This window comes from Orycteropus afer, unplaced genomic scaffold (genome assembly GCF_000298275.1).
Source record: "Orycteropus afer afer isolate SDZICR_OR568_19922 unplaced genomic scaffold, OryAfe1.0 scaffold00037, whole genome shotgun sequence".
Classification (NCBI taxonomy): domain Eukaryota; kingdom Metazoa; phylum Chordata; class Mammalia; order Tubulidentata; family Orycteropodidae; genus Orycteropus; species Orycteropus afer.
Genome location: NW_006921624.1, coordinates 13,884,019 through 13,898,699, shown reverse-complemented (window position 1 = coordinate 13,898,699; position 14,681 = coordinate 13,884,019). Strand labels below are relative to the sequence as shown.

The 14,681-nt window shown below is 43.4% G+C and overlaps 1 protein-coding gene across 1 annotated transcript in view; it reads left to right on the top strand.

Annotated features, from left to right (window-relative positions):
• The window catches only part of CUNH9orf43 (chromosome unknown C9orf43 homolog), a 16,327-nt gene extending 7,020 nt beyond the window's left edge, over positions 1-9,307 (top strand). The window contains exons 4-14 of the mRNA XM_007936763.2: positions 774-877; positions 2,443-2,509; positions 3,243-3,412; positions 4,258-4,408; positions 4,756-4,846; positions 5,059-5,117; positions 5,327-5,399; positions 5,874-6,008; positions 7,797-7,876; positions 8,780-8,846; positions 9,051-9,307. Coding sequence (XP_007934954.1) covers positions 774-877; positions 2,443-2,509; positions 3,243-3,412; positions 4,258-4,408; positions 4,756-4,846; positions 5,059-5,117; positions 5,327-5,399; positions 5,874-6,008; positions 7,797-7,876; positions 8,780-8,846; positions 9,051-9,307 — 1,254 coding nt within the window. The remainder of the gene's footprint in view (positions 1-773; positions 878-2,442; positions 2,510-3,242; positions 3,413-4,257; positions 4,409-4,755; positions 4,847-5,058; positions 5,118-5,326; positions 5,400-5,873; positions 6,009-7,796; positions 7,877-8,779; positions 8,847-9,050) is intronic.
• The last annotated feature ends 5,374 nt before the right edge of the window (positions 9,308-14,681 follow it).

Here is a 14,681-nt window from a genome sequence, read left to right as displayed (position 1 = left end):
ACAGGTAAGGGCTGCCAAGTCTATTCAAGATTTCACACACCAGCCATACTTTCAAGGGTCCCTGAATTTACATATGTATGAAACAGAAGCAGTTTTGTTTTTGCAGGTTGCCTACAACTACTTCTGTCTCTTATCAGTTCTCTCCCTGCTCCCAAACTGCCAGGTGTATTATCTGCAGGGGATATAAGTCTTCAGAATGGCAGGGCAGAATGACTAGTCTTCCCATGTGAGCCCCAAGGCATCCTTAAATGGAATGGGATGGTGGTTTCTAAAGGCCACCCTAACATTACAGGGAAGCTAACCGAAAAAACAAACCCACTGCTGTTGAGTTGATTTCAACTCATAGTGACCCTTTAGGACAGAGTTGAACTGCCTCATAATGTTTCCAAGGCTGTAAATCTTTAGGGAAGCAGACTGCCTCATGTTTCTCTGGTGGAGTGGTTGGTAGGTTTGAACCGCCGACCTTTTGGTCAGCAGCTGAATGCCTTAACCACGGTGCCACTCGAGCACCTTTATAGGGTGCACTGGAGGGTATTCACTTACCAATGCTCACTCTTGCAGAGATGCCTCTACTGATAATTGCTGAAATAGTTGGTTCCTTGGGGGAAAATTATGAAGACCTTTTGGGGATGGGAAATGTCGTGTTACCCTTTGTTTTCTGAACCACTGAATCCTTTCAATGAGGAGGATCAATCAGTCTTTAGTCTGGTGTTGAATACTAGTGGGAGCCTGTGTTAAGTGAAAGGCATATATGGGTTTTCTGTCTCTCTTAGGTTTCAGTGCTGAATTTGAATAAGACACTGCTTCCCTGTCCTCAAGATGTGGGAAATATGGCTGTGGTCTGGCTCCCAGAAGGACCAGAGAAGCAGAGGAGAAGGTAAACATCATGTCTGGAAACTCAGAGGCCTTCAGCTATTACGTTCAGCAAATCCCTAAGCATTTCCTCTGCAGGCCTCTGTGTGGTGATGTCTCTTTTATCTATGTCATTGAGCTAGCAGGAGGCCAGCAAAGATGGCAGCCATGGTCTCTTGCATCTGCCTCTGGCCACACTAGCATTCTATTATTATTATTATTATTTAAATTGTGGTAAAAATGTGTATGACATCTGCCAATTCAACAATTTTTACATGTGCAGTTCCATGACATTGATTACATTATCATGTTGTACAACTGTTACCAATATCCTTTTCCAAATTATTCCACTGCCATTAACAGAAACTCAGTGACCCCTAAGCAGTGACTTCCCTTTCCCCGCTCCTTCCCACCCCTGATAACCACTAACATACTTTGGTCTCTATACATATGCCTGTTTCATGTAGGTGAGATCAAACAATGTTTGTCCTTTTCCAACTGACTTATTTCACTCAGCAGGAACATTTTTGAGGTTTATCCATGTTATAGCATCTATCAGGACTTCATTTTTCTTTAGGACTGAATCGTATTATTTTTTTAAAAGAACAGCTCTACTGAGATGTAATTCACATGCTATATGATTTGTTTACTTTAAGTGTACAAGCCAGTGGTCTTTAGTATATTCACATGTATGCAGTCGTCACCACCATCGATTTTAGAACATTTTCATCACTGTCAAAAGAAACGCTGGACCCATTAGCGGTTATTCCCCACTTGCATTCCCCCAGCCCAGCCCTAGGCAACTACTAACCGACTTTCTGTCTCCAAGGATTTGCCTTCCAGAATTCTACTTTAATGCACTCTGAGGTTCTATAGGACTCTCTATTTCAAATTCTGCATGGTATAAGTACCACGCAGGATAGGGCCAATGTATTTGTGAGATTTGATTAAGAAATTAATGCTTTCTGAGTGTTAGTTTTTCTTATTAGTTACCAGCAACCAGTGAAAAAGTTCTCAGTGAAGTGTGTGAATCTCTAATATCAGTCATGAGGTAACCAGAGACTGAGACTCCTAGTTTTCTGGCCCATCATTCTCAGTCTATGACTTCCCTGTTGTAAAACGCTTTATAGTATGTTGGCTGCTAAAGCTGCACCCATTGTATCCACATAGCAGGAGGGAAGGAAGAGGAAGTTGTGAGAACAAACAATATTCAGTACTTGCTGAAGGCCTTCTCTGAGATTCGGTGGAGAGTGGAGTAGACTTGGTCCTGCCTTCCTGGGGTTTACAGTCTTATAGGGGAGTGAGACATTACAAACACAACCACAGCTAAGAAGATAATTACCAGTTTGGACTAATGCTCTGAAAGTAAATAACTGATTATGTGAGAGAATAGTGGGGAACCGAATTCAGGTGTGAGGGTGAGTGGCTTGTTTCAGCAGCCTTGGGGCAGCAGGTTCTGCTGGGCTCCCAGGGAGTCGTCTTTGCGTGCTGGCTAGAAGAAGAGAAACGCTCGTGGTCGGTGTTCACAGGTATTCTTGGTGCTTCCATTTTGAGTGTCAGGGAGTAAGTGGCAGTCACTTTTATTTCCAGTCCAGCTGAGAAGAAGGCTGATGTCACCAGCTGGGATGGGAGGGAGAGAAGAAAGAAGTTTGCAATGGTGAGTTCTGATTTGGCCAAACCTTTGTGATATGACTCTGGAGGCCTAATTTTTGTTTTCCCTCCCCCCCTTCTCTATTTTTTCCCTAAATAAGCAAAATCTGAAGAAGAAAATCCTTTTTAAGAATAATTACCAAACCATCTTTTGTTCAAAGGCTCTTTTCCCTGTAGGGCGGTAAAGAGCACCTTGGACTGACAATTGGAGGAATGGTTGGGTATTCATAGACGTGTTTGGTCAGTTAAAAAGTGACTGACCAATGGGGTAAAATGGGATAGAAGTTCAGTGGACCCGGAATGATAATATTTGAGGTTCTAATTCTAATTCCATCATTTATTGGGTTAGATGTGGTCTTGGATACTTCACAGAACTGTCAGTTGCTAAGTCCTTGAAAGTTGTGTATTCTGTTTTGGTCACTGCTGAATCCCCAGACCTAGTCCTGTGCCTGGCACATAGTTGGTACAGTAAATATTTGGTCAAGTTTTTGAATGAATGAATGAATAACCTTTCTGGGAAAAAAGACAAACAGTCCTTATATGATCTGAAGACAACAATAAGGTTGGGATACTCAGAGTGAAAGATGTGTGGCCCCCACAGTGCAGAGGGCAGGGGTTGCTGGAGTGGGTCTGGAAGCAAGTATACTACGGAAGGGTTGTTGAAAGGCTAGAGTGTGGATGGGAAGAGGTGGGCTTGTCGAGAGTGCTTCAGGGAGTTCTTCCCACTGTTTCTCTTCCAGGAAAATGAGTTCGCTGTGGGTTCCTCAGCAAAGCAGAGCATGGAGACACAGGCTGGAAGTCAAGAGGTGGTTGTGCCTCCCCCCTCCCCCGTGCATTTGTTTGAGGAGTTAAACACAGACTCCATACTTCCTTGGGCCCAAATCAACATGTTGCCTCAGGAGCTAAAGGAGTAAGTATCATGTGAGTCCTGAAGATCCAGAGCACCTGCTTTTTCCTTGAAGCCGAGAAGGTCTAAGCAGTGTGCTCTTTCTGAGAGGGGAGGCAGCCATTACCCTGCTTGTTTCCTGAGCTCTTAGACTCACCAGCATGCAGTGATGACAGTAGTAACTACCACACCTATCAGGCACTTTCCGTCCGTGCTCAGCACTGTATACGTGTTCTCTCATCTAAACCCGATGGTTAAGCACTCGGCTGCTACTGAAAGGCTGGCGGTAGAACACGTTCACCTGCTCCGTGGGATCTGCTGCGGTAGAGGTTACAGCCTAGGAAACCCGATGGGGCAGTTTCACCTTGTCACAGAGGGTTGCTGTGAGTTGGAATGACTCGACGGCATGCACCAACAACAGCCGTGGGGGAGGCAGGCATGACTACACTCTTCTCTTCTACAGATGAGTTATGGATAAGTGGGATGCAGAGTAGTAAATGTGGTTTGGATAAGACAGTCTTTGAATTTGTCTTGAAACTTACTGGCTTTATGAGTTTTGGTAATTCACCTAGCCTTATTTTCCTCATTTTACAATGAGGATAATACCTGTCTGTCAGGGTGTTGTAAAGATTCGGTGGTGTGGAGGCACATGAGCCTGACATACAGGACAGACTCGATCAATCCAGGAGTGATTTTGTAAGTGCATTTGAAAGGTGTTACTGAATGAGTATCTGTTAGCACAGGCTTTTCATACCCAGAGTGGAAATTTTTTCAAGTTTCAAGCCCTTTTTTATCTTTCTCCTAAGCCACATTCTCCCAGAAGAGCTGTTGCTGACTGTCTCTGAGCTGGCTATCTTTGTCCCCTTCAGACTTTTGACAGATAAATGGAAAACCATGCCTTCTGAAAATATGAGGATAGAATTGGCCATAATGAATAAAAAACATGCCTTAGAAAAGAGATGTCCTGACAGTGCAATTTCTTCTAGGATGTTTCTATCTGTACAGGGCCTCACCCTGCAGGTAAGAGCTGGTAGTGTCAAAGAAAGATGTCTACGTGAAAGTTCAGACTTACCTCTCTTCTGTGTTGGAAGGGTTGACTTTCCATTCCTTCTTTCTCTTCTGTCCTTCCACTCTGGACCCACATGTGTGGGGAAGGGTTTGAGGAAGGCACTGTTTTCTATTTCTTCTGCTTTTCTTCCTTCACACCTTTGCACTATTTTCATGGCCCCTGGTACGATGCTGCACAACATTGGCTTCTCAAAATGTGCTTGTTGAGTAGGTGAATAAATGCATTTGGAGAACACATTTGGCAAAAAGGAAGGACCTACACCAGCACTTTTCTTCTTCTTCTTCTTTTTTCCCTCCAGAAACCAGGGCGGAGACATCCTGAGCATTTGAGGAAGTTGCATTATAACTTGATGCCAGAAGCTCCATTTCCTGAGGCTGTCAGACCTCCAGGTACCAGCCCCATTTAACCCACATTTCCCACACTCTCTCTTGGTCCCAATTCAGTTGGGTTTGTGGTCATAGTCATACAGGAAACAGCTCCCCTGGCTTGGTCTTGACCAGAGGAAGAGAGTACTGTTGTGGAGTGGAGCACGGCGAGCAGCCCTGGGGGAGGGTGGGAGCAGTCATCGAGAAGAGGACCCAGCTGGCTCTGTGGTTGCCAGGTCTCAGGAAGCAGCAGCAGCAGGAGGAGGTGAAAACACCAGCTAAGGTACAGGAACAGGTAGAGGGCAGTGAGGGAACTTCGGGCTTGCTGGGACCAGGAGGAGTAGTTGCCACCTGGAATGGTTAGGGATGGATGGGAGGTGGGATTCTTGGTTTCTAGAGGGATCACTCCCATGTGGTTGTAAATATTACATTTTTAACCTCTTTTTGAAATCTTCTATTCACTCCCAAAAGTCCTAATTCACTTCCTACTCATGTGGATTTCAGGAGATTGAAATGAAAACCAAGAATGATCCAGGACGGAAACGTAAAGTCGTCATCTTTTGTGACCCTGTCTCTGGTGAGGAAAATATGTGTTTAGGAGTGAGTATGTGCTTAGGAGTGAATATGTGTTTGAAAAGAATACGAACTCGGGATTATTCCCAGGATGTAGCTGAGGGGAGGACATTTGACTGTTTTTGTCACTTTGGGGTCTGTCTTTCTCAGACTCTCAGAATTCTTCTTGGAATGCTTCCGATTGGGTGGCTACCATGCATCATATTTCCATCAAATATTTACTAAGCAAAGAAGCTGTGTTTCCCTCTGTTTTGTGTGGGGATTTGGGAGATGACCATGAACAGGAGTCATCGTCATGTTTCACTCAGGCCCCACCTTAGTAAATGCAGAGCAATTTGAGGATCAGAAGTAGAAGCTGCAAGTGCGGGTTATGAAGAGAAGACCCCTCAGGGTCCACTGGCCAATGAGACAAGAGAGTTGGGAGTACTCACTAAAGCCCCAAAAAGTTCTGAGTAAGCAGTTCTCCTGGACCCTCCAGCTTCCAACCACAAGGTAGAGTCTCTGGAATCTCAAGATGAAGTCAATATCCTGTGTAGCCTCAGCCAGGAGGCCACTAGCCAGTTCTTGACAGGCAGTGCTTTCTCTCTGGTGTTCATGCTGGGGGTGATGATGGGTATCTCTCCTTTCCAGAGTCCCTACTCGTGTCAAGCTGAGGGATAGTACTGACCTTGGTTCCTCTGACTTGTTTCTCAGCTTGAGTGGGGAATGTGAGGGAGGGAAAAAGAATCTCTCTAAACCTTGGAAATTTGTTCTGCCCTACTCAGACTGGGCATTGCTGATTTTAATGTGAAAACTATTGTTTACTGATCAGAATTCACTCTCCAATCCTGGGGCAGTGGGCAGGCTCAGGTGAGATGCTTTGGAGAAAGAGGCTGCCCTCTTGGTTTAACCTTCTCTCCAACTTGAGCTTGCTGATACCAGTGATGCCCTCTAACCTAAATACGTAAGAAGGGTCCAGACCTTCACATGGGAGACAGAACCAGGGCTGTGGCCCATGGCTGTTAGTCCAAGGTTAGCATCTCATCCAGGGTGATCACTACCAGTCTCCTGAATCCCACTCCAGTGTCTTTTGTACTTCTTCCTGACATCTCCACTAGGAGCAGTTTTGCTTGGATGACTGGGTGCCTCTCTGAGTCATATTCTTAGAGCAGTGGCCTGTCCTATCTGAGTTGGAGAAGGCCTTATGGAAAGGTGTTTTTGGCCTGAATCTTGAAAATATATGGGACTTTTCCAACTATGGAAGAGAATTCCTGGAAATGTGAACAACCTTTGCAAAGGCATGGCATCTTGAGGAGCACAGTTTGCTCAGGGAACACAGCAGTTCAGTGTAGCTGTGGTCTCGGACATTTAAGGGAAAGAGGTAGATCAGGTTGAAGAGCTAGGTAGGGGCTGCACCCCAGACCAATTACATCAGAATTTCTGGTGTTGAAACCCAGTGATTCCAAGGTGCAGCTAAACTGAGAACTACTGCTGCTTGGGAACCAAGATACTAGCACGGTATATCTGGTGGCACCTTGGAAGATGTTTGTTTAGATAAAGGGAAAAAGGAAAACAAAAACAAAAAACAAAAAATGCATTCGCATTTAGGAATCAGTTGGAGAAACATCTGATACAAAAGAAAGAAAACTAGAGTTTTTACTGCCATAGAGATGTAGAGAAGACAAAATAAGGTGAGGTACACCTTGATCTTTCATACTGAGGAGTCAGTGAATAATACCTTAAATAGACCAAAAGAGACAGCATTTTAAGAATAATATTTAGATTTAAGGAGTTAATCATCAGCTCTAAAACAGAGAGTTAAAATTAGTTTCCTTTAGGAAGTAGGGGCTGGGGTAGGGAACTCTTTCTTTTTATTATAAATGCTTCTGTACTATCTTTTATTATTTGAGCACATTATTTTGTTACAAATTTATAAAGGAAAACATAGAAACAACAACAACATATCACAATTAGAGGGTTTTTTTGTGTGTGTGTGTGTGTGTGTGTGTGTGTGTGTTTTTCCTTTATTCCAGAAACCAACATGGGCTCATTAGTGAAGGCAGTGGAAGGTGAACCACATTCTGCTAAGAGCAGTATTCATAAACTGAAAACAGGTAGAGTTAGAGTTTCTTTTGTTGCTGTAATGTGTACATGCTGCCCCAGAGGTTTCTTGGAGGAATTCTGAGTCTTTTAACACACAAATGATCCTTATCTTTATTTTCTAATAGATGTAGTCACAGTTCCAGGTGAACAGACTCACTAATAGAATGCAGAAGGCTTAAGTCCCTATTACCTTCCACTAATGTCCAGTCTTGTCCTGGACATAAGACAAGTCATTTGTAGACTAGGGGTCAACTAGAAGCCTGCTGATGGGATATGAAACTCCAATAAGAAGAGAATTGAATTGGCTTTGTGGTCATAGGTCATAGTACTCTACCAGATGAGGAAAGTGAGACAAAGCAGCAGCAGCAGATGGAGATAGGAAGATCCACCTTGAAACAGGTGAGAGTGTACCTGGGCCATACTGTTTATATTGTCTGTTGCTGTATAACAAACCACCCCACAGCTTAAACTATAGTGATTTGGTATTTCTCATGATTCCATGGGTTGACTGAACAATTATTCTGGCCATTCGTGCAGCTGCATTCAGCTGGAGGCTGGGCGTGGCTGTTAGCCAGGTTACACTGGGTTTCTTCCATGTGGCCCTTCCATGTGGCTGGCTTGAGCTTCGTGACAGCATAACGCATAACCCGTTGCCGTTGAGATAATTTCAACTCAGTGACCCTAGAGGACAGGGTAGAACTGCTCCATAGGGTTTCCAAGGCTGTAACCTTTATGGAAGCAGACTGCCACATCTTTCTCCCGTGGAGTAGCTGGTGGGTTTGAACCACTGACCTTTTGGTTAGCAGCCAAGTGCTTAACCACTGTGCCACCAGGTTCTTTTCTTGATAGCATAGTGGTCTCAAAAAAATGAAATCACGTTCTTAAAGGCTAAGCCTGCACTGGCACATTGTCACTTCTGCCACATTTTAGTGGCCAAAGAAGTCACAAGGTCAGCCCAGAATCAAGAGGAAGGGACATAGCTTCCTCCTTTTGATAGAAGGAACAGCATGTGTCTACGGGTAGGAGAGGAATTGTTGGCATCCGTCTGGAGGAATTGTTGGCATCTGTCTTGGAGGCAGCCCGCCGCAAGCTCTTAGCTGACAACTGGGAAGAGGAAGAAGTGGCTTTCGGCTTCAGCTGGACAGCCTGTTGGGCAAAGAATGTGTGCTACAGGCCCTTGAGTTGCAGGAGGTGCCTGTTTGGCCTGTATTAAAAGTTACTTTTCTAGAGAAAAGCATCTTCTAGAAAAATCCTTTTTGTTTCCTAAAGTCTTAGTTCTTTTTTTACCCCAATGAATTTCAGGATGGAACAGAGAAGCCAGAGATGGGCTACCTTAAGAACTTCCCAGACTCCTTCCCCCGGCGCAGGAGTAAGTTATGAGAGTAAAGGAGCCTTAGTGAGTGACTGAAAACAGGGAGGACTGAACCTGTGTTGCCCACCCTGAAGGGCACAGTCCTCAGCCCTTAAATGGGTCCTAAAGACATTCCAGCCCTTCCTTCTTTGCCTCTGTCCCCAGTTTTTCCCAATTTGGGAGAAGGCTATAGGTACAATTAATAGCGGGGTCTTCTTTTAGGTGCTGAATTAGTCAAGACACTGTCCACTAAGGAGGACTTCAGTGCTCAAGTGGAGGTTGACCTGGAATCCCAGACTTCCAGTGGAGAGACCCCCATGAACCTTTCAGCCAATACAGCTAGAACCACCTGGAATCCTGAGCTCAGACTTCTGAGGATCCTTCAGGCCACCGACGAGGAGACTCAACCCTCCAGGGCACTGAGTGAAGAGTCTCTGGAGGCACAGGCTAAAGGCATCACTCGGGTGCCCTCCTTCTAGAGCAGGATGCTTAATCCCGAAGACAACAGCCTTTGACGCGAAGGATGGGAAGGCGTCTCTTCCAGGCCCTGAGTTCTGTTTTCTTTCTTCAGTTCTACTTGCCTGTGAAGTGAGTGAGTGAGAAAAAACCTACCCCTTTAGAATTGAGATGATCTCACTTCTGTTAGGGCCAGGACTATATTGGTGATTAAACACGGCTGCTTTTCAGTTAAAAGGCTCATTCTCTGTTTTTGGGAGGAAGGGAGAGATTTGTCTTCATTTCTGGGTCACTTGTATTTCTTTTCTAAGAACTGAAAGGTTTTCAGTCTGAATTTGGGCTATGGAAACCCCTACTGTGTTCTTAGCTTTTCCTCTTATTTCCTGGAAATGGTTTCTTCTGGGGATGAGACCCACATCATTCCCAAATGATATCCATTGTTCCCCACGTATGTAGTGCTGGACTCACATTTGCCTGGAAGATTCTAAAGGTCTGGTTTCTAAGGAGCTGAGTCTATAGGAAGGTTTCAGTGGTGCTCAGAGACTCGGAATTGTAAAATCTCAGGAGACTTGGGCTGATTTGGGAAGGATTTATTTTTCATCTTTTAGTATTTAAAAAAAACTTTATTATAAAAAGTTTCAAAATTACATAAAAGTAGAGGGAATAATATAATGAAACCCTTATGTACCACATACAACCCCTAAATCTGGCAAGAAAGGCCCTCGATCTAAGTCCTGCTCTGGTCCTTTTCTGTCCATGTCCCTCTCCACAGAGAGAGCAGTACACAGGACCAAGTGATGCCTTAGAGCCCGTGTCTCCCCTTCTAGACCTTGTTCCTGGTACCTGGAACCCTGGATCCCCTGCCCAAATGGCTTCAAGCCTGCTTCCAGGCCCGTGCAGGTCTCTTCCCTGGGTCTGCTCTCCCAAAAGTGAACTGTGCCACCAGTGTGTGCACCGCTGGGTCTGAGATGGCTAAGAGAAGGCTATTTAGAGGGGATGTCTCCAGAGTTTGGACATGTGGGTTTGGGTATCCACATGTGTCTTTCTCAATACATGTGGGAGTTGGAGGTGAAAAGATAAGGCTGGGCCATGGGCTTGGGCTGGTTCTTCCCAAATTGTACGTCAGGTGTGGAACTGCAAGGAATCTGTGAACTCTAAATTTGAACCTGGCCTTGTGGGTCATAATGAAGGTATGTTTTTCAAAGTGGGAGGAAAGAATATGTTTTATTGAACACTTTTTCAGTTTGATTTGTAATATTTAAATATTTAGACATTGTTACTAGTGGGCCGACTTTTTTACTCTTGTTCTGGGTCCTGCAAAAGTTAGGCTTTGCCTGCACATACCTGTCGTTTGGGAGGAGTTTTAAGAGGGAAGAATTTAACCTCACAGTTTAGAAATCGTCTAGTTTGCAGCTCCCATTTTAATGGGGAGGACAGTGAGGCCCAGAGCGGGGACCTGCCTTGGTCACCAGCCGGGGAGCGGTGGAACTGAGTTGGATCTGGGTTGCCTGGCCCCAGCTCGGAGCTTTTCATCACTCTACTCTGCCCTAGTTTCTGTCAGTCTCCGGAAGCCACGTCAGAGCGTTAGGAATAATGGTTGATCTTAAACTGCACTTCCTGCCTGTGAGTAGTTTGGGTTTCAGGGATGCCAGCTGCTATTTATTAATTTTTTAAAATAGGAACATTTGAAACATATACAGAAGTTAAAGAGCCCACCTGCATTTACTTCAGCAATGACCCACTTATGGCCAACCTGGTTTCATCTATTCCTCCACCTATTTCGCACATTATTTTGAAGCGAAAGTCATTTTATTCATAAATATTTCAGGATGCATCTCTAAAAGGAAAGGATTTTATGTGACATTACCCAAAGATCATTTCATACCAAAAATTGATAATAGTTGCTTAATGTTATCAATATCCAGGCTGTGTTCAAACTTCCCTTTGAACATTTGAATTAGGATCCAAACCAGTTTATAAATGGTGTGTGGTTGATCTGCCCTAAAACCTCTTTCTGAAAAAATGATGAATGTTTGTTGTTGAGCGCGTGCGCTGGAGGGCCTTCATCAGTTCAGTAACTTCTGCGCGTTCAAGTCAGTGACGTTCCTCCAGTCACGCAGCCATTCTCTCCCTCCTTTTCCAAGTTGTTCTTCCCGCGTTGACATAAACTCACTGCCCCTAAGTTTCCTATCAGGTTTTTTGAGTTGCTGTTGTCAATTTGATCCCTTATAGATTGACCTTAAAAGAGCACACTGCTCAAGGCTGACGTTTCTAAAATCTCTTTTGATCTATAGGTCACCCTCCCTTCCTCTTTTCCCCTTTTTCTTTCCTTGCAGTTTAGGTTTTGAAGAAACAAAGTTGTTTGCTTTGTAGCTTTTCCCACGTTCTGGACTTTGCTGACTGCATCCCCATGATGTTGTTTAATGTTTCTCTGTATTTCCTGGAAACTTAGTGAGAGGCTGGGGCTAGTTCAGGTTTGTTTTGGTGAGAAGACTTTAAAGGTGGTACTGTGCACTTCTATTAGGAGGCTCATAAAGTCTGAGTGTCTCTTTTTTTTCATCTTAGTGGTTAGTGATGATGGTTATCTGCATTCAGTATTTCATTAGGGGTTGGCAAAGGTGATGATACTCTATCATTCCTTCATCATTTATTAGCTGGCATCCCTTTAAAAAATGACAGCTTCATTGAGATATAATTCATCATCATGCAATTCACTTATTTAACGTATATAATTAAATGATTTTTAGTGTATTCTCAGATATGTGCAGCCATCATCACAATCAATTTTAGAATATTTTTACCACCTTGAAAAGAAACTCTCTATCCTTTTGCTATCACTACCCTATTCTCACCTCCGCTAGCCATCAGCAACCACTAATCTACTTTCTGTCTCTATAGGTTTGCCTCCTCTGGCCATTTCATATAAATGGAATCGTATGGCTCTGGGTGCTTTTGTGATTGGCTTCTTTCACTAGCATGATGTTTCTAGGTTTCATCCGTGGTGTAGCATGTATCAGTTCTTCATTCTGACCCCTCCCTGGGTTTCTGAGGCGATATCACTATGGAAGTAGATTGCCCAGTCTTCCTTCTGAGGAGTGGCTGGTGAGATTGAACTGCCAGCCTTCTGTTAGCAGTCAAATGCCTTAGGCACTATGCCACCAGAAATCCCCAAATTATATTAGATTGTGTATATTTACTGTATTTTGTTTCTCTGTTTGTTAGATGATAGACATTTGGATTTTGTTCACCTTTTGGTTGTGAATAATGCTCCTGTAAACATTCATGTAAACAGGTTTTGTGTGGATACCTGTTATATTCAATTCTCTTGGATATATACCTAAGAGTGGCTTTGCTGGGTAATATGGTACCTTTATGTTTAACTTTTTGAGGAACCGCCATACTTTTTTCCAAAGTGTCTGTACCATTTTACATCCCCATCAGCAATGTATAAGGGTTCTGATTTATCCACATACTTGTCAACACTTATTATTATCTGACTTTTTTTTTTTTTATTATAGCCATGCAAGTAGATGTGGAGTGATATTTTGTTTGGTTTTGATTTGCATTTGTCTGGTGACTAATGATCTTTTCATGTGCTTATTGCCCATTTGTACATCTCCTTTGGAGCAATGTCTGTTTAGATTCTCTGTCATGTTTAAATCGGGTTGTCTTTTTATTACTGAGTTGAAAAAGTTGGATACTCTGGATACAAGTCTCTTTCAGATATATGATTTGCAAATGTTTTCTCTCATTCTGTGTGTCTTTTCATGGTTTTGATAGTGTCCTTTGAAGCACAAAAGTTTTAATTTTGATGAAGTCCAGTATATCTATTTTTTTTCTTTTGTTGCTTGTACTTTTGGTGTCAAATCTAAGAATTTATTGCCAAATCCCAGGTCACAAAGATTTACCCCTATATTTTCTTTCAAGAGTTTTATAATTTTAATTTTTTTTGTGTGTGTATACATACATATTTTAATCTATTTTGAGTTAATTTTTGTATACAGTGTGAGGTAAACGTCTTACTCTTTTGCATATGGCTATCTAGTTATCCTAGCACCATTTGTTGAAAAGGCTATTCTTTTCCCAATGAATGGTTTTGATATCCTTATCAAAAACCATTTGACCTTAGATACCTGGGTTTATTTCTGAACTCTCAATTCTATTTCACTGGTCTACATGTCCACCCTTATGCCAATACTGTACTGCCTTGAGTACAATTGCTTTGCAGTAAGTTTTGAAATTGGGAAGGGTGAATCTTCTTCGTGACAATTCTTTTGGCCACTTGGGTCCCTTACAAATTCCATGTTAATTTTAAAATCAGCTTGTCAATTTCTACAAAGAAGCCAACTGGTATTCTGATAGGGATTGTTTTGAGTCTATAGATCCAGTTTGGAGAACATTGCCATATTAACAATTTTAAGTCTTCTAATCTATCATCTTAGGAGCTCTGGTAGCATAGTGCCTAAGGCACTTGACTGCTAATCAAAAGGCTGGTGGTTCAAACCCACCAGCCACTCCTTGCAAGAAAGTTTGGCCAATCTACTTCCATAGTGATACTGCCTCGGAAACCCAAGGAGGGATCGCTATGAGTTGGGTCCGACTCGATGGCACATAACAACAACAACAACAACAACAATCTATCATCAGCAGCCAGGTATCCAGGTAAAGTGAGGGAGGGACCCAGGCCCCACCCCCACCCACCAGGAAAGTAGAGGAAAGAGAAGCCAGCGGCAAAGACACAGCAGAGCAGCAGCCAGGCATCCAGGTAAGGGGAGGAAGGGACCCAGGCCACACCCCCACCAGCCAGGAAAGCAGGGGAAAGAGAAGCCAGAGGGACTACAGAGCAGAGCAGCACCAGGGATACAGGTAAGGGGAGGGCAGAGAGGTTTTGAACAGCTAAGCAAGACAAACTTGTCTGTCAGTTTGTCATACTGTTATGGATTGCATGTTGCTGTGAGGCTTGAAGCTGTGCCACCGGTGTTTCAAGTGCTGGCAGGGTTGCACATGGTACACAGGTTTCAATGCAGCTTACAGACTGAGACAGATTAGGAAGAAGGAAGAGATCATCCACGTCTCAAAGAATTTCCCAGAGAAAACCTTATGAATAGCAGAGAAACACTGTCTGACACATTATTGTGCAACTTTGTGAATAGCCCAGAAACATTATCTGATACAGTGTAGGAAGATGAGCCCCTTAGGTCAAAAGGTTTTGAAAATATGACTAGGAAAGAGCTGCATCATCAGAGTAGGCCCAACCTTACTGATATGAATAGAGCAAAGCTTTTGAGAACTCCATTTTTGACGTGGCATGACTCAAATTAAGAAGAAACAGCTGCAAATATCCATTAATAATAGGAACATGGAATGTAGGAAGTATGAATCTAGGAAAATTGGAAG